The sequence below is a fragment of the Argopecten irradians genome, chromosome 14, assembly GCF_041381155.1.
Source record: "Argopecten irradians isolate NY chromosome 14, Ai_NY, whole genome shotgun sequence".
Lineage (NCBI taxonomy): Eukaryota > Metazoa > Mollusca > Bivalvia > Pectinida > Pectinidae > Argopecten > Argopecten irradians.
Window position 1 is genome coordinate 20,358,693 of NC_091147.1, and position 21,741 is coordinate 20,380,433.

At 33.3% G+C, this 21,741-nt stretch overlaps 1 protein-coding gene across 1 annotated transcript; it reads left to right on the plus strand.

Moving 5' to 3' along the window:
• Nucleotides 1-2,738: 2,738 nt before the first annotated feature.
• LOC138307930 (uncharacterized) lies at nt 2,739-10,971 on the plus strand. The gene is made up of 3 exons (XM_069248855.1): nt 2,739-4,080; nt 7,520-7,663; nt 8,205-10,971. The coding sequence occupies exons 1-3, from the start codon at nt 4,017-4,019 to the stop codon at nt 8,843-8,845; spliced, it is 849 nt and encodes a 282-aa protein (XP_069104956.1). The 5' UTR covers nt 2,739-4,016; the 3' UTR covers nt 8,846-10,971.
• Nucleotides 10,972-21,741: the final 10,770 nt, after the last annotated feature.

Sequence of the window (21,741 nt, forward strand, 5' to 3'; positions counted from 1 at the left end):
TTATTGTTTTCGTCTTAGGAAAAGAGTTTATATTAGGAGAAGCACACTGTCTAATCGTTTTTGTAATTGCCAATAAAATTGTCTGAAATTGAAATGCTTTTGCCTTTGATTTTAAACGTTTGTCGTTATTTTTGTGTCTGTCTGTAAAAACGACAATTATTTTCTTTTATTGAATTATCGTAATAAATTTCATTTGTTGATATAAAGGTTAATGAAGATATCCTTACAATACTTTTAAGTTGTTCTTTCGAGCTTTCAGATGATACTTAAATCAAATAATATTTATTGTTCAGTTTTAAAATATCGATTAATATCGTATTTTTATCGCATTGTATCTGTCAAAATTGGTTACTTGGCATTTTCTTCTACTTACATGTACATTTTCATATATCTAATGAACTAATCATTGCAATAATGTGCACCAATAATTTGCCCGTTGTCAGTATAATGTGACCGGGTGGGGCGTGTTACTTGGTGTCTTCGGCGGCATGCTTCAGTGATATAACACTATAAAAAAAGCAAGAGTTTCACTATACAAGAAGACACAACATGAACATACTGCAGTCTCCCAAAACACGCACCTCGCACAACATACACACAACACAACGCATGCATGGCAGGCCGTCCTTACATGACCATAGCTGTTAATAGGACGTCAATTAATCAAACAAACACCAATAATTATCTCACAGTATGAGTTACTACGGTCGACTGCACACATATTCAGTTCTCTTTCATGGTCATGCAATCCTGATTGACCATGGAAGGTGATTGTGTGCTGACTCAATTGTGATAACAGGTGACTATTGCCAACACATGTCAGGGGGCCATCCATAAGAATTAATGACATGATAAAGAGTGTAAAAAGTAAATACCCTTGATGAAGGGTGATTTTCTATTTAATATGTACATAAACTAGATGACGAACTTGATTGCACTTCAATCTAGTTCTCCCTAAATTGACCCAAATTGATTCTTTCAGTGATTTATTTTTTACAAACTATCTATCTAGAACGTATTTTGATAATAGCTAATATCTGTTGTTCAAATAAAAATAAATAGTGATAATATAAAAATCCATTTAAATAGTGATTTACTTTTAAACTTGACATTTATGGTTATAAAAACAGATATATTGCATATGTGATCATGTGACCTTTGATCCCTGAGTTTGACCCCTTGACTGCATGCTAAAAATACCACCATGATTATGTATGAAAGGAAATGACCTTCTGACCAATTTGGTATTTGATGTAAAGTTTTATCAAGAACAACCAACGTAAACCCAAAACATCTACCTCCGCTGGCCAGTAAGAGTTAAAGCCTTCACTTAATAGAAACGTTTGCATTATTTTGGTATATTTAGGTACTGCCCACTCAATCAAACTCCTTGTATGTGATAACTGTTATCTGTTTATAATCCACACTGTCTCCTGCTTCTATTGTACTCATACTGTCACGGTCTATTTCAATCAGATCAATATCCTATGGGAAATCAATTGTGAAAATCTCAGGAACTTATACAAAACACTATGATTCATGGACTATGTATAATTCATCGTCCTACATTCAGCATCACTAAGCTGGCATTTTGTGATATATATAGATGACTTTACCATATACACTTATGATTCTAAGAAAAATCATGAAAGGATTGAAGTTGTTTGATGGCGCAATCTAATTCGTTCAGCGCTCTAATTTTAAGTGTGCTTATCTACCGTATTTGCTCAATATAATATACCAGTATCACATTATATATATAACTATTATAAAGTTTTTCAAATCACGTTTCTTCCATTGATCCAAGAATGGAGGTTGTTAAAGTACAACTACAGAATATTCACAGACCCTACTTTATTGAAACCAGGCAATGTAAATTTAAGTCGCTAAGCATTTGCGAAGATTTATATTAAACACCTTGATTAAAATTAGAGTAGTCGCTGCCGGCAGTTCAGTTACGCATCGCTGCTACCTAAAGACCGTATAATGATACAGGCGTAATACTCAAACACCAGGCTTGTCATGGCTATCATAGATATCATCAAATGTTGACATTGATAATTCCCAATGCTAGGGATATAGTTTATTTGTGTCAGAATATATGTTGATTCCTTTAGCGAGAAAGCCTGATAGGTAAACTCTTGAATTTGTTTCTTTAAACAGAAAATATCATGGTCGAATGTTAGTGTCAGTCGAACAGTGTCTATCCTGTAAGTTTTCAGCATTTGTATTCAGTACAGTGTGTGTTATTGTCGACAAAAAGTGTTTCATGTTAGCATATCTATATCGACACAAACTTTTAAAGAGTTTCCTAATGCTCTAAGCTGATTGAAGTCCCGGCTGCATACAAACATGCTCGTACTTGATCTCTGTTATTTAACCGTTTATCTCATACATTAGATTTTGATTCGTAAAATAATGTATAGCATTGGATACGTCACGAAGTACGTCAAGAATAAGATTCGCATTTACGAAAAACCCATAGCTGCAAACACTCATTTGCTACATATTGATTGAAGAATGGAATACAATAAAATTAAAATCATCCGAACTTAATGGCACAAAAGGATAAAAAGCCAATATTAAATGTAATTAGAATTGTAAGTGCTAATGGTTTCTGATTTTGAACAGAGATTTTCAATACAGTAGATATTTACAGTGGTAGACGTAAGCAGACGTGGACATCAATATTTTACAGGGTATGCCTTGAAGCTTGTTTTGTTTTATTTTAGGTACACCGATCAGCCGTTTACGACATGCACGATTACCCATTCCTAGTCATCCACAATCAATACCGCAGTTTCACACAATCCAGTGCATCGGAGGAGTGTGTAGGAGGTGAAACGTTCACCTGGACATAAATCTCGGGTGTGCTCACCCCGGAGCATATCCTTAGTGTAGCTGTGTGGTAGGCTGTAGTGCACCATCAGAATGTAACTACTACGCCGGAGACAGACCTTGTACAGCCATGTAGAATCATTTTAGTTACTTAGACGCGAGGGTGACAAAGTCCTCTCTTCTAGGCGGACGCTTTCAGGAGGACAGACAAATACTTTGTGCGTGAAAGGTGCAAGATCAATACATATAGATATCAATTCAATTTACGAATCACGTTATTCCTTAAATGTGGCTTCCCTTAAATATCGAGTTTAAGCTATGTTATGACACTGAGAGACTTCTGTGAGGAGGATATATGATCTGTTTCATACTTAATGACAGGGGAGATATATTTGTACAGGAGGGAGCATTAGGGAATGTTATTTAAACCTCGGACAAGATGTTTTCCTTAAGGGCGAGAGGTTTCTAAATCTTGTCCCATCATAGCAACGAAATCATAAGTTGTAACTCTCTCTAGTGTAAGTTCACCCAGAACATGAGCCGTGGACTACAGAAGTCAATCATGATTTTTCGTATATCACATGTTGTCGACACCCTTAGCTGGATGATAATTAAGATTAAACACAAGTTATCACCAATGTGATATACGTGAGATGTTAGAGCATACTAGTTACACTAGTGTATATAAATTAGCATCGGTCATGGAACATGTATTGCACAAATCTGACACTTGTGTGAAATTCATACAGCAAAAATACTTTGCTTAATTTTCCAGTTCGTACCACAGGAAAATAAGGTTTTGTGAAGACATTTCCCCCTATAAACTAGCTAAGTGGCTACTTCATCACGAAGATATGCTAGTTTTGAAATGTTACTTTTGGTGAAAAATATCTATCTATGATAATAATTAGGACAGGAAGAACATCGACACACTTTCAAAGGGACCATGTTTGTTTTGTGAGGAATATTTGTCTGAATTTACTGATCAAATCTGTATTTAACTCTTTACATAATCCGAAAAATGTAAAAGACCTTTCAATTTGAAGTGAAGTTCGCAGTTGTTTTTATTGCCTAGCGTTGAGATATTGATACCGGTTGTTGTTTTACACAAAGCAACAGATGATCGAAATCGACACCTAGAAGATCAACATAGACAATTTACGAAAGAGCAAAGACACATGGATATATCTAGATTATCTGGAGTTCTAGCATTGTGGATTGGGATGGTAACGAATGTCATAGGTATAGTATATCTCTGTTAATTCCTAATGATTTCAGGACATGATAGGAAAAGTCTTTGTTCATTCCTAATGATTTCAGGATGTCGTAGGTAAATTTTACCTTTGTTTCTTTTTTAATAATTTCGGGATGTCATAGGTAAAGTATACCATTGTTTCTTTTCTAATGATTTCGGGATGTCATAGGTAAATTATACTTTTTTTCGTTCCTGATGATTTGGGATAGGATATGTAAATTATATCTTTGTTCATTTCTAATGATATCTGGATGTAATAGGTAAATTGTATCATTGTTCACTTCTAATGATTTCGGGATGTCATAGGTAAATTATACCTTTTTTTCGTTCCTGATGATTTCACGATGGGAGAGGTAAATTATATCTTTGTTCATTCCTAATGATTTCGGGATGTCGTAGGTAAATTATATCATTGCTCATTCCTAATGATTTCAGGATGGGATAAGTAAATTCTATCATTGTTCACTTCTAATATTTTTGGGATGTCAAAGGTAAATTATATTGTTTTTCGTTCCTGATGATTTCGGAATGGGATAGGTAAATTATATCTTTGTTCATTCCTAATGATTTTAGGATGTAGTAGGTAAATTGTATCATTGTTTACTTCTAATGATTTCGGGATGTCGTAGGTAAATTATATCTTTATTGGTTCATAATGATTTCGGGATGTGTTATGTAAAGTATATCTTTGTTGTTTCCTAACGATATCACATCATAAATTATTCTTTTTCCATTAGAATCATATTCCACTATCAAAACAAATACTAATTTTTGGATTAATAGGTTGGTAAAATTTCATTTTGTGTATTGTATAAAAGCATAGGGAACGATAGAAAAAGATTATCATTGGACATTACTCAAGCAGGAATAAGTATACAGTTACCTGTTGTATTCATATAAAAATTGTCTTGATGTTGAAAAATGAACGCACATGAATTAATATATTTCTTTCCTTTGTTCAAGCAATATTTGGAAGCAGGCATTAGTTATATGTGCCGTAACTGGGCGAAAAGTTTACATCCTATTTTCATCCTCAATAATATATTCGAAGGCCTTTGAGCTATTTTCGACCAATGCATCAGAATAATACGCTACCATTTATCCAATAAAATCTGTTGTTATAATTAACTTAATATCTGTAACCGGAATAGCCACTTCCTGCTTATAACATCAATACTCCTACAATATTGATAAAGCGTGTTGAATACTATACTATGCAGTCGATATAGTTAAATTGGATATATGCAGGAAGCCAAAGCGGTAAAAAACAATATCTCGTTATAGCTCTGAGTATTTAAATACTAGATATGTTTTGATAAAATTTGAACTCGAAATAAGGTACTAGCTACAAAATAAATCAGCAGATCATAAATTAAGATTACTTTTGCAAAATCAAATTTTTTTAAAAAGCATTTTAAAACGATATTGGACGTTATCAAACATATTTATCATTGGAGTAATAATACATGCCAAGGAAGGATATTTACAAAAGCGGACAGTACTATAGTCAAGTCAGAAATAATTTTCTTTCCTTGTTTGTTTACCATGATCTAAAAGCGACGGAATACATGCAATGATCTCAAGACTAGAAATGGTTTTGAAACTGTCTATCTTTAATCTCAGCGTCGTACACGTAACACCTTTCTGTTGAGATATCGTGGTAAAATACAGCCGATACCAATTCATTTTGTAAGATAATAATGGTCTGTTTTTATTTATTCTGTTCAACCGTCTGTTAAAGTCATTATTTCAATTATTAATACTGACGGACCTGCAGTCTTTTGAAACAGGCATATGATGGTTCTTTTGAAAACAATGTAAGATCACCAGATCCGTCTTTAACTCATAAAAGAATAACAAGGTCCAACGAGTCAAACCGTATACTGTAAATGTACTTATTTTGATGGTAGATTTATATTACCGCTTTTCGCGCGGTTTGGAGCGCCAATCCATGTACAGTGCAACATTTTGTAAAAGGATATTTCCGTTATTGAACCACCGAATTACGCTAATCTATATCCGCGTGAATAAATCATAATTTACATTTTTTTTCGTATATGCGCTAAAATTTGACTGCGCTAAAATAAAAAAAAATGCAGTAATCGAAAGCGGCAATGGTCGCCTAATGTAGTTCTCTTGGTGATCATATAAACGTTTGCTATCAACTTTAACATTTCAAACATGAATAGTGGCCTATCAACTAATCTCCATTGGCTTTTGTAACCATATAAAACATGATTGTTTAAGAGACAATCCAATACAGCTAATTTACATTCCATTTTTATTCAATTAGATAATGTATTAATAAATCACAGCTTCTATTCTTAATCTATGGTGTAAGACTTTTCCGAGCGAAGCTTTACCTGGTATTCCAAATTTGCATATTACAAAGTTATCTGCACTTGCGAGTAGGTATTGATTGTGACGTCATGTGTTTGCGAGTGTAACGTCATACGTTTCGGGGAAAACGACGTGGATTACGCTCACATAATAATGACGTAACAAATGATACCTACCTGCAAGGGAGCTAACTCTGTAATATGCACAGACGAAATATGTATACATATTAATAACTTTAAAGAACGATGTTCTTCATGTCACTGTGTCTATGATGGGAGGTCTTCATTGTGTTTACTTACACTTATTAGTAAAATAGAGGTTCCCCAACATAACAAGTGACTATTGTTTATCAATCTCGAGTACTTAATTTTCAAATTTTGAAAAGAAACGAGCTTTAGCGAGTGTCTTTTGAAAATTTGAAAAATTAATTAACGAGAGTGTAGATAAACAACTGTCACGTGTTTGAGAACTTATTATTCCCATAACTTTAACTCTATATTTATACCGTGGTAACCATTTTCTCGTCTTCATTCAGGGAGCGAGTAAACATAAATGATAACCAACAGCTATGGAATTTATCACATGAGCTATTTACTGTCTAGGGTACCGTTTCACAAAGCTTCGTATCTTACATTAGGTAATAAAATTTTACTTCGAAAAAATATTCTCAGTTATTTTCTTTAGTTTTACAAAGTGTTAACATCATCCCAAAGCCCCACACATAAAGGTGACATTGCGATTTATCCAACACCGACATGAAAATACATAGAAATATGAAGGCTAGTTGGGAGTTAAGTTACGACAGGGTAGAGTTGACGTAACGATACGCCAGTTTTTTGTAGGTAACTTACAAACGTTTGTATGTTATGATTTTTTTTTCTGAAACGCTTAGCTAAGTAAATTGTAAAAATGATTTACGCAAAAGTTGATATACAATGTATACATCTTTGTCAATTTATGTATATACAACTTATTCAATAACGTAATTTGACAGGCTCAAACAGGCCATTTACAGATTAAGATATGTTTTAGCAAGTCCTCCAGTCGAGAAAGGTCATCGGCCAGTTTGAAATGTATATTTTGCAGGTCCCCCACCAGGTAGCGATAGAGGTTATCGCTGGGGTGAGTGGCAGACATGCACCACTGGATGCTCCTCTCCAAACATGAGGTACCGGGTCTGTGTAAAACTAAACAACGGAGCTTCTTTTTGCAGTGCTGATGAAACAGAAGGTAGTGGAACGATGGGATGTTTCATGACATATCAGTCAACAGTCAAAACTCTTTTCCCGGGGTGCTGGGACTAACCCTATAAACTGTTTCCCGAGACCGGATGCTGAGAAAAAAAAGTGTGTAGGATGGTCCCAATACCCGGGGGGCTTTACTGTTGACTGGTATGGCATAAACAACTGTTTAATGTTATAATTTAATCATTGAACAGTACATTAACCGAAAAAAATCTTTTCATCATATATAAATATTTATCGGTCGAAATTATTTCGAAGGCAACATTTCAAAACCTTAAATCATTAAACTGATTTGGAATGATAATAAATCGAAATCCCCACTGACAATTACATTCTCTAAATACTCTTTCTCCGTTTATCTTCTGTACATCCGAACAATTTTACGACTTCTTTTTTTTTTACTTGAACTTTGTGATTTTTTTACAGTGATTGCTTTTAGAATAAAATAACGTCCGTTCATTAAGTGAAATTGAAAATTTCTTCATTAATGCATATGTATTCTAATATTTGTTATTTTCTATGCGCAGAAAGCATTGATCCAAATGCTCCCTCACCAACAGATGCGCCATCTACAACGACTGCACCACCAACAACTGTAGATACATTAACTACAGCACAACCAACAACTACTTCAGAAACAACCACAACCACCACCGCGGAACATCTAGCTACAACGATAGAAACAACAACAGAAGAACCAACAACCGAAAAACAACTTACAACAATTACTACAGACACAACAACTCCAACATCGACAGAAACATCAATTGCAACTACAGAATCGACATCTTCAGACATCAACGACGCTGCTACAACGACAGATATAACAGAAAATCCAACAACGGCTCTAAGTACTGTTTATCATTCAACAACCTTTGAAAGCGAACAAAACACAAGTTGTGGATGTGAATGTAAGAAAGCAGTGTGGACGTTGGGAGAACTTAACCTCACAACAGAAGAAGCCAATGCTTTAATCGCCGAACTACGACAGCAATTGGCAGTAAATGTTTCACAACTGTCCTCAACGATCAGAAAGAAAACAAGTGCTCCGGACGATCGTGTGTCCTCAGCGGCCATGGGATATGTGAGTGGAGGCATATTGGCATTCATATTTTGTTTCATAATAGGTATTGATGTGTTTGGTTTGATGATTAAACTACGAAGGTAAACAGTATTCCTTTTCCCGTCTGTTTCTTTTATCAGTGTCAACGGATTGAACCATCAGTGGGTTTTGTGAGATTTTTTATTTTTTTACAGACAACAAATTGGAGTTACTCTCGCAAAAAATCTAGGATATACGTTCAATACCTACAAGTATCTGCAGACTACTTTGAATTTGAAATAGGTGTACGTGCATATGCCAATATGAAATAAAAAAAAAAAAAAAAAAAAAAAAAAGCTTACACCGGCATCACCGTAACACGACGTCTTGTCCAGAGCCTGTGTCTCTTGTGTAATAAGGAGTAACGTAAACAGAGACACCGAGAGGATTTCATTACATTCATGTACTTGGTATTCCAATATAGCTAACAATTAACAGCAATTAGTGTGATATCCAAATGTACTTTATTGCTAACATATTGGTTACTGACCGCGTGTTTTAAAATTACAATTTAAACAATTTCTAACGAAATTGATATTTACTAGCTATCTGTGATAAATATATTATATGTACAATACGTTTTATACAATAGCTATATTCATTCCTATGTTTAGCTTGTGGTAGAATATTAAGATCAAGACCCAGTTGTTCAAAGGTGATTAGGCTAATCACAGTTTAACGACAATTTTTTAAAGGATTTTTAGAACTCCATTATTTATTTACTTGCTGACTTAAGTGAAGATACAATCACCAATTTTGCTGTAAATGAGAAATGAAAAAAAATCTCTAATCATGCTTTGAACAACCGGGCCCAGACTACGCATTTGTAAGATGGTGTAGATTCTTGTTTTTGCCTCAAATCTGTTTATTTACACCGATTGTTTGGGCCGTTTCCATGATTGGTCAAGCGCATTGATATTGGATCATGTGGTGTAATTCTGGTATTGGGGAATATTTGAACATCTTTAACTTGGACTTATTTGTACCGCAAAGAATCAACCACTGAAGCGTATCACTGTGATCCAAGAAGCCGAATTTGAAATTTTTCATTTGTCATCGAAAATATGTTTTTGTTGTCAACAAATGCAGAAACTATATAATCGGTAGCATTGTGTATATTGTTTATTTTAATGCATAACGATTTTTTAGGTACATGTATGATTGATTTTATATCCATTTTATTGTTAACAAAGGGATTTTTTTTATTCGGACGTATCTTTCATAGGCGTGCCGCCATCTTGGGAAAATCCAAACGCGTTTTATTAGGCCATAGTTGTGGTTTTGTCTGTTTTGCGTCAGCGTGCAGATAGGTTTTAGGTCTCTTGAGTGAAAAAAAACACACACACAAACATTTTTTTCGAACTGGGCAATAAAAGAGGTGTGTGACAGGGTTAGTAATATCTCCTACAATTTCCATAGATATAAAATCTATAAAATGAAAACCTGATTACACAGTAAAATACACCAAATGGAAACGATGAGTCTTTATAGACAGGTGTCCTTTATACGGAGGTGTCATTTATAGCAGGGTTCCCTGTATGTTATGTTGTGGTCTATGTGTATAGTCTTGAAGTTGATTTCATAAGATGGTGGCGTCATGAATAATGGTAATTCAAGCTAATGCTCGTGTCTTTTGAAAATTTGAAATTTAATTAGCGGTTTGGTAAACATGATAAACAACAGTCACTTGATATGTTACAAAGTAAATTATTTAGACTGTACTTCTAACATAAAAATAATTAGCCTTTTGATTAGCCGTTGTTGCTTATACATTTAACTTCATTTTACACAACTATTGAATGTTTATATGTGATCCTCCTCGGTCACAGGTAATGTTTATTTACACCTGGGGACTATAAACCGCTTTATTTCCGCCTATTCCGTCTTTGCATAATACAGAGTTAGCTCCCTTGCCGGTGGGTATCGATTATTCGCGTCGTTTTCGTCGCAAAATATTACATTACGCTCGCAAATATATGATGTCACAATCCATACCTAACCGCAATGGCAGATAGCTCTGTAATATGCAAATACAGAATACAATACTCCGGGAATTTATAACTCTATCTTACGAAATTACTCTGGATATCTATAACCACATCCTATCAAATTACTCCTGGTATTTATAACTTTATTTTATCAAATATCTCTGGGTATTTATAAATTCATTTTATCAAATTTCTCTGGGTATTTATAACTTTATTTTATCAAATATCTGTTGGTATTTATAACTTTATCTTATCAAATTTCTCTGGGAATTTATAAATTCATTTTATCAAATTTCTCTGGGTATTTATAACTTTATTTTATCAAATATCTGTTGGTATTTATAACTTTATTTTATCAAATATCTCTGGGAATTTATAACTTCATTTTATCAAATTTCTCTGGGTATTTATAACTCTTTTTTATCAAATATCTGTGGGTATTTATAACTTTATTTTATCAAATATCTCTGGGTATTTATAACTTCATTTTATCAAATTTCTCTGGGTATTTATAACTCTTTTTTATCAAATATCTGTGGGTATTTATAACTTTATTTTATCAAATATCTGTGGGTATTTATAACTTTATTTTATCAAATATCTCTGGGTATTTATTACTTTATTATATCAAAGCAACAAAACTTTTTCTTCGCATATGACATGCCTACCCTTCAGTGTGACAGTTTATTGTTCATGAAAACACAAAGCAATGATTTTTGATAGAAACGTAAACGCTAGTGCTAAGGAAAAAAAACCATGGTATATTTTATTTGATGACATTTTTCAGTAAATAAAAAATAGCTACAATGATATGACATCCCTATGTATGTACATTGTTTAGTTTAACTAGTTTCCTAATATGTAATTCCGCGTGTACTACTTAAATGTTAAGATATTTTGTCGATAATTGTACTATACCGGATTTGTTTGGAGATGGCTAATATAGGCTTCCCCTGTAGCCAAATCCATTTGCATATTATCTGCAATAAAATTTGTTGAAATGAAAATATAACATTATTTATAAGCCCAAATACAAACAGAACCAAAAAGACTGAAAAAATCCTTATACTGTAAACCAACTGTTTTTCGCGGATACTAAATTTCGCGATTTCCATTTCAAAAATTCCCGAAGATAAACATTCGCGTAGTTGAACATTGAATGGAATAGATACATGTATCAATATAAGCGAAGTCCATGTGCATTCGCGGAGATAAGAATTCGCGGAGATAAACATTCGCAAATTTACTGTGATCACGAAATTCGCTATAGTAAATCGCACACGAAAGAAAGCTGGTTTGCATAATCATTAAGAAAATAAGAATATTAAGTATGACTGGGATAATGTTACAACCTTGATATCAGAAAAAAATGAAATAATAATATGAAACTTTTATAAACGAGCTGTATTCAAGCCAGCAAAGGTAACTAAATAACATTGATGTATCTAGATGATTATCTAGATACCTCTGTAACTGTATACAAATATGTTTAATACATTCTGTATTCATAAAATACAATCAATTACTTTGTTTGTAATCATTGAAAAATTCAGCGGCCATCAGTGAATTGTGATCCATTGATTGGAAATGATAAGTGTAAAAAATACATTTGTTCAAAGCAATTGTCTGCCGTGTTAAAAAATCAACAATACTTCACACTAGATTTGTACGTTCCAGTGTTTTATGTTTTATTGCTTTATGCTATACAGCATATAACAGTAAACAAAACCTACAATAATGTTACTCTAAATAGGTGTGACAGCATTAAAAATATTATAATTGCACACGATGTTTAAATGAAAACGGCTGATAAATGATAGGAAAATCAATCTAAATGGTAACCAAATATTAGCGTCAATATCATCATAAGAGAACAATACAATATTTACCTTCTAACATAACACATAGAAAACATGACGCAGATAAATATCAGATTCGGGTTAAGGTGAAAAATTATCCACGTAGTTTTGCTTTTTACGCAAAACGCCATCAACAGATAGTTAATATATCTATGAAATATTTTTATACTGTAAACTGTTTACAAATGTATTTTTGCGTTTATTCTATGCCACATCTTCGTTTATTTCAATGTATTTGGGAAAACAATGATATTGTAGAAGCAAACGTGACACATATAAATCATGCATAGTCATTTTAATCCTATTTTTGACGTAGATTAAATGATTTTTGCATGAAAAAATAATTTTATCAAAACTATATATAACAGTCCTGAGTCATGTCATTAGCCCTCATATTCAGTCATCTGATGATCAAAGAGTTTGTGTCTACGTGAGGAAAGAACCACAAGGGATATGTTTTACAGTTGTACAAAAACACAATGTGGAGTCAACATACCCGAAAGGGAGAATTCATCAATACATTCAGTAATTGAGTTTATAACAAGCCGCCAAGCTGTATATATCGGACCCAAATGGGAAAGTCAGGACATTCTGTATTGGCTAGTTTCTTTGTTAATACTGGTCAATAAACAAAGAGTCAATGAACATACATCTGACATTGTAAAGCCATTTGTCAATAATTTAGCAGTGTCATTGATAAAACGTTGTTCTCGGGAGTTTTTTGTCGCACATTATATATCACAAAATGGCATTAGTGTTCGATACGTGCCATCCAATTATCATACGTCCCATTGGGAGCTTTAGGCCCTATTAATGGTGGAAATTAAATCATGATTAATTTTAATTGATCACTGGTAAGTATATGGTTTGTCATCACAGTAACAGACAATATTTAACATCAATTTATCCACAAATAAATATCACCAAAGTTTTCTCTTATTGAATCAGCAGCGAGTTTATCAAATAGTCATAACGAATACATGATATTAAGATTAATTCTATTAACTCATACAAAGTCCTACAACGCATTACCAATTTGCCCCTCATGCTATAAGTTATACATAAGCTCGCTGTTGCGTGATACCACAAGGTTATAAATCATTTAAAGTGGATTTTATATGATATTGAAAAATGCGACTGCATCATTGATAAGCTATTATTATGTGATAAAACGCATAATTCACCTCACTAACCCATGTTAGGTTTCCCAATAGATTTTGAAAATAAAGGTCGCAAGTGACTATTGTCAGCGTTGCAGCATTTCGTGTAATGTATCACAAACACGTACAGAGAAGTGTTCGGTTCTGGTTCAGCTAATTATATTTATTTTCGGTATTGTCTTAACTCACCTATGCTAAAATATTTCAAGAAATAAAAAGCCCAAAATATTAATGTCTTTGATATGTTATCAAAAATAGTTAAAACTCCAATTTAAAACGAAATGTATATCATTGATATGTCAGGAATTTAGAGACATCTTAATTTTTTGGTGGTTATTTCATGAAATACAATCCATGCACGATGTATGGACCCCTTACTGTATTAGATATAGATCTGTACAACAAATTTTTTAGCAGGACAAAAATAAATAATGAAATAAGGACGAGCCAGGTTGAAAGAGAAAAAATATGGACTTGGGGGTACATTATATTTACAACACGGGTCTTCAATGAAATGATTTCACTAGTGAAATGTAGTTAATATACATGCAGTTAAAGTTTTAGTCTTACTGCAGTTCAGACCATATAGTTGCACGTGATGAGTGATATCTCAATGAAAACAAAGCATAAACGATACTCATTATTTGAACAATAACTGATATATATATGCCTAATTAACAAAAAACAATGTTACGTACGTGGTTTATATGTCAATCTTCAATAGGATTTGAAGCTTTTTCCGTACGGTACGGTGCTGATGATTTTGTTAAGTGATTGTCGTATTCATTTTATAATAATATTCAACTGAAAAACTGGTGATTATGTAATCAAACAAATATTTCATGGGTTACTGTGCTCTAGTTCATAATATTTACCCCTCGGTGATGGTAATCAACAAATATTATATTGCACTCGGCCTTCGGCCTCGTGCAATATAACATTTGTTGATTACCACCACCTCGGGTTAAATATTATGAACTAGAGCACAGTAGGCCATGAAATATTTGTATAATCTATGCCTAATTAACAAAAAAAAACAATGTTTTGCTTTTGATGGATGCGCAATCAGTGCTTCATTCCCTAAAGGGCATCTAGTGCCATGAACTTTTTCGGGACGCAATGAATTACTTTAATAGTTTTTTCTTGAAGTAAAGTAAGAAGCTCAAACTTTTCAATGCTGGTAATGGTGTAAGTATTTTTTAACTGTAAGTGATCGAGATCGAGTTAATATTTTGGTAACATAATCCCAGCCGAGATGATACTCATATCCCAAAACTGTGATAACCCGATCTCAATCATTTACAGGTACAAATGTAATTGATTTTTTTTCTCGCACCTCTATCTAATTTGGTTATGAAATCCCATCTATATGCGTTCAGAGGGTAAGAGTATAAGACATGTGGGTATGAAAGAATATCCAGTCTGAAGCCTCCCGGTTCAAAATCGATTAACTTCTCTTCATCAACCCTTCGAATTCAGTCCTTCCGCGTAATAGTTCAGTAATATACCAAAAAATGATGATCAATCGGTAATAAACACCAACCAAACAATGCTAACTATATCTCTTATAACATCTGCAGCGTGTGACGTCACCAATTCAAGTATTACGTCACTTACGTGGACTATTACATGAATGGGTTAAATTCCGCCAAAAGCACGTAAGGTACCAGACAGATCGGACGAGATAGAAAAATCTAGCACTGGGTATCACGTTAGATTTCCCTATCTGGGGTCAGAGAATAGTAGAATCTTACATGCCATCTTACTTTGAAGTGGACAGGAATATCTCAACCCGAGTGAAATATTTTGGCCGGTCAACCCGATTAAACTAACGGGTGTCGAAACATAAATATGGTACATTAATTTCCAAACTCTACCATATCGCTTAGTTTGAAATCAAAATTAGAAAAATGAAAATGTGTGAAACAAACACATGTTTGATACAGAAACATATAATGCAATTTACCGACTTATAATTCTGTTTTTGTTTGTTTGTTTGATAAGATTAATGTCCAACTAACAATCAATGTCAGGACGGCCTTCCGTGTGTGTGGTGTTTCGTGTATGGAGTGTGTGTGTATTTGGGAAGATTTCTTGTATGCTTGTGTTATGTCTCTTTGTATTAGTGGAATTTTTGCTAATTTGTAGTGCTTTTTCACTGAGGACATCGAACAAGCACGAAGGAATACATCTCGAATTGTCTCCCTGGAAAGAGTAAGCCCGAGTGAAAACAAATCTTTCCAGGGAGATAATTCTAGATGTATCCCGACACATAGGGACATAATAATTTTATTATACCGAACAAAATTCAAATTAATTAATAAATTTGTTATTTGTCTAGTTAAAGAACTCATAAAGATGGTATTGACAACATGCAAACCAGACCCTTAATGCTGAGCGTTAAGCAGAAGCAGAAAATACCACTTTTATAGACTCGGTAAGAGGAAAGAGCCCACAGAGCTATCCTTACTCACAAAGGCGCGCGCGTTTAATGGAAGGCCAAACATGAGGTGGTGCTAAGGGAGACGTTGAAAAGAAGATAGGTTAGGAAGAAGAGATAAAGGTTACACATCGAGTAACTATTGGATATGAAATTTATTTCTCTCTCATTCTCTCCGTAAGGGAGCTAACTCTGTAATATGAAAAGACGGAATAATTGCAGCTAGGAATCACTTACTATAAACCAACTTATTTCCACGGCTACTTGATGTCGCGTTTTCGAGTCTAACGACTTTTCCATGACGATTGGATTCCGCAATTCAAACTCACTTTGTTCTTTTTTTAAAACCTTTTAGCGACGATAAATATTCGCGATTTTTAACCATAAATGAAAAGCGTGAAATTAAATAGCACATGAACATTACAGTATCTTATGAGTCTATGAGTCTAGAGAGCTTATTGTTTTCTATAACAATAGGCCATTATTTCCAATTTAAGTATCGATGTTATATTTGGGGTATACAGAAAAAATATAAACAGAATTTAAGGAAAATAGTTTTTTTTCGTGAAAACAAACAATGTTTTTAGTCAAATGTTGAACAAATGCATGTTTTATAATTGAAGAAAGCACAAGTAAAGATGCTACTTTAAAACAGCAAACCAATGTTTTTACAAGAGTTATTTACACAATGTTTTTTTTCTGATTATGGTGTAACTGGCTTCAATTTAATAACAGGATTGCACAACTTTTCTACAAGACACCATTATTAAAAATGAAACAAATACTGTCAAAAACATCTTTAATTAAGTTATTCACTTTAACTTATATATTTTAAGAATTTTCGATTTTAAGATATTTAAATATATATCTTGTTTGATTAAAACATTAATTTTTGTGATTAATATATTTGGTTCTGCATATCTATTATAACGAATGTGTTATATCTGTCATGTATTCTAACTAATAGCTCCATCTTCACCTTCTTAAAATGAATACATATTCCGACCGCTCCTGAGAAGTTTCCCAAAATAGTGTAATATCGAACCTACACCAGAAGAATACGTGCAAAATTGATGAGGATTTACGATTGTATAGGTAGATTTGTATTGGAGCATCACTATCTAGCAGATCTATATTACTTGTATATTATGGATCTATCTTGTAGGTCGTACGCCAAAATCTGAGTTATAGAATCAGGAAACACCAATTTAATGTTTGATAATGTACCTGATTCTTCATAGTCAGGTTGAAAAACAATATTCTTAGAAGTCACAGAAAATATTTTTTTCGCTTTCATTAGTAATTGATAGATTCTTCTTAGGTTGAAAAACGATACTCTTTGAAGTCACAGAAAATAATTCTTTGCTTTCATTAGTAATTAATAGAGGGTTATAATAAACCTTGGGTACTTGGTTGCACCTGAGATAAGCTAGGATTTAAATCATAATGGATCATCATTATTTGAAAATTAACACACCTGGGAAATCTATTGTATTAATATGCGAAGATGATGAACATTTACCGAATTATCGACCAGCAGATTTTTACATATTGAATTTACATTGACATGCTTGTAAAAATCGATTGTTTTGTATACTTTAAAAGTTTTAGTCTCAATTTCTTTTTCTTCATATACGGAATTCTTTCAGACTATGCAGAAAGAACCTCAAATTTCTAACCTATGAAAATGAGAGTAACAATTAAGAGTATGCAATTAAATTATATTAAAATTTCCTGGATAACATTTTTTCGCTTGATTTATATACCGTAGGTGAAATAAATAGTATACATCACCAGGCGTAATACAATGAACTTCAGCCAAGTATTACATACAAAATTCTTGTGTAGTTTATATTGTAATATTTCCACATATACCCATGTACCACACAGAATCCAGGTTCAAAGGTCATCAAACAATCTTCAGTCTAAACAGTGTTGATGTTTTCACGTAGCCAATCACAGATAACGATATGAAACGTCACTGGTATTTGGCCAATCACAGCTGACGTGATGAAAAGTTAACGAAGAATCTGGATTCGATGAACGAATCAAAATCAGCAGCGTTATTCGAATCTCCGAATCTCCAGTCTGGTAGAAAAAAAATCATAAATATCATAAATAAAATAGCTATATGAATAAAATATCTAAACATCAAAATGAAATGCTTAATCTCAAATCTACTGTTGGTAGCTGATTCATTTTTCGTTTCACAAACCCCGAGTAGTAAATCCGCTGATAAATACAGTCCATAAATTAACATTAATGAATTTTTTTCATAATAAATAAATTTTACTTACATGTATTTAGAATAGCATGTTTTACTATCTAAGTGATACATTGCCCCTGGATTACTGTTATATTACGTTTCGTGGAAGTACATTTGTACCGTTTTTAACTTTTACAATTCCATGTCACACATCACATTGATATTCTTAATGGACAGAAAATGTTCTAACCAAACTTAAATGGTGCTGATAGCAACCTAAGAGATACATTGCCCTGGGTTATTGTTACATTCTTGTGGGATGCAAGTACATTTGTACCGCTTTTCAATTTTACAATTCCTAAATGGAAAGTAAATAAATCTAATCTATATAAAACAGTGCTGATGAATACCTAAGTGATTTTAACGTTACCTTGGCTGACAAGTCTATTGATTTTCGCCTGTATAAATTCCGATCGTTAATTTTACTTGAGATTTCGAAAGACATATAACTATAGACACATATCTGATTTGAGAAGAATTTGTAACTATAGTTACCTTCAGTCCCTTATGACGATCAAAGCTTCGTCAAAAGCTCCGGTTGTTTAAACTGTTGATGACTCGGTAATCAAAGTTATTACAACATTTAAAAAAGGTTTATAACCACTAGTTTACCCTTCGTCAGCGATATCTCATCCATACACGCGTACGTACATTCATCTTTTTTATGTATTGCATATGAGATCACTCATGTTAATTCTTTGTAAATGAATTTTAAATATCACACACCTCTTAGGGTTAAGATTGCAGTTGTTTTAATGAAAAACACTCTAAATTCATTGTGCTGCAAATTTTCTGAAGTAAACGTAGTTATCCCCCCTCTTTCTCTCTTTCTCTCTCTCTCTCTTGATTTGTGAACTCGCCATTCCTGCTCTATTCCGCGATTGCGACTAAAGTGAATCATTTCGCACTTACATTATTATGTGTTTCTTACGTTGTTGTTTGCTATTTTGTGCTTGCTATACACGTTGTTAGCTGCATCGAACAGTGCGTTGGTAGATATCCAATTTCGTTCCGACACCATGACTACTTGTGCGATCTAACAATTGTGACCTATCGAGCAAACACTTATTGAAAAAGTTCAATAAGTATAAACATAATAGTTCATTTGATGACTCCAGCGTTTCCCTAGAGACATTACGTATTCGTTCTTAGTGCAGCCGTTCTAATAGACCGTAACAGCTGATGTGTAAAATTAGACGAAGATGAACAAGGCTATAAAACAGAAGTCTTTGTCAAACACAGAATCGTGCTTAAGTTAGCACTTACATTTTATATAATTACGTCCTATACTAGGGAAGTTCAGTGAAGCACATGCTAGTGGGTCGATACTTTTACTTAAATCGTATAATGAATAAATACATTAATGCACTACATGTTTAAACAAGCAATTCAAAGAGGAGGGACTTTAATCGATAGCAGTTGACTGGGGGAAATAGAAGAAATATCATTCTAAGTGTAATTTACATGACAAAAATATATATAAAAAACACCAAATCATGTAAGCCGACATGGTTAGGAGTGTTTGAGATTATTCTTTCTCAAAACGTAACTAACGAAATAAAACCGGTGTTATCCGTTACACTAAATGTACAATTTACATACATTTTTGATAGTGCTTATTTATTTCTGTATCACTGTGGCACTTTTTACTGAACGATTCGCGGAGGTCGCTCTTGAATCAGTATCTTGTTTACTTGATCTTGTACATGTAGATTGGTTGGTTTTCAACCAACGGTATACCGGTGGCAGATTGGTCACCTGCTGGTTTGCCTATAAGTTACACGAAAAAAAACTGAGATTATAGCTATGAAATCAAATTTCTGGATAATAGTAAAATGTATGTATATTCGTTTTAAAAGTGCTATGATGGCTAATAATTGAAGTTAAGATAGGTTGATGTTCAAAGAGGTATCTTACAGGAAAGTACCCCCAGGCTGTTAAAAATGTATCTTGTTTATTAATGATCTTCTGAATTATCATCAGTTACCCACGTAAAAGACGTTGATTTTATAAAAATGTAATTTTTGTATTAAATATGTCTAGGTATATTGTCTATTGTTTCATCAATGTGTGTGAGGAGAAAGCTTTTATAAGTTTTGCCTGGTCCTTTTGTCTTTTTTATCGACAATAAAATGTGTTTACTTAAACGTAAAATACCCATTAATCAGCCTACACAATAAAATGTGGTCCGACAAACGGGGCGTAGTGGAGTTTAGACATTCCAAGGGTGCTTCAGCATCAAGTAGAGAAATTTGGTAAAGGAAATTCCTGTGAATGTTCCTACCCAGGCCGACTATATATATATATGACTATTGAATGATATCTATGTATGTTAGGTAGTGAGTTAGGAAAAATATGTTCCCATGTGCTTCTCTGGCAGTTTTTTGAAACATGGTTTTTTAGGACCGATATGATGTCTAGTTTCATTTTATGCTTGTTGCCGTTGACAACTTATGTCGCATGGGGGTCATATGGCGGCTATCTTGGATTACAGTAATCAAAAATGACAAGAAAGACACATTCGCATATATGCAAATAGATAGACAACCAGGCATTACACTGAGGCAAATAAACACATTTTTCAATATGTCTGAAACATGCTAAATACGATAAAATCATAATAATGACGTTACGTCTTATCAGTTTTTGAAAATGACGGAAAATGATGAAATTTTCAACTTTTTTCACTTAAAAAATCGATAAATGTCATTATTTCCATCACAAGAAAAACATTAATGGACAAACACCTTGTTACAGTCATTACAAATTAAACTAACCATTGTGTAAACATATGTGTGCTATACAAAAGATAGATTGCATGGGTGAGGTGGGAAAAAGAGAGGGACCCCCCGACAAAAATATGCAAAAAAAACACCAAAAACCCAAACAAAACATAATAATAAAGAAAAATAAGAAAAAAGAATAAATTAAAGCTCTAAATATTCTAGCAAAACATATTGTCAGGATTTTTGAATTGAACAGACTCTTGTCTAAACATAGGTGCATTATAAAATATAGATTTATAGTTTTTAGCAGAAGAAGGGGGATGGACTCCCGCCACCACCCGCCTCCAAAAATTACAAAAAATACTTATTACCGGATCCAGTAACCATCCAAAGGCTATGTTTTATCCATGATTCAGGCAGTTCCCAATTAACGTAATTATCCGTTTCGTTTTAGTGAAAACAACTGGAAAACATAGAACCTTTTAATAAATTATCGGTTTTACGTAAAGAACCACTGAGTTCG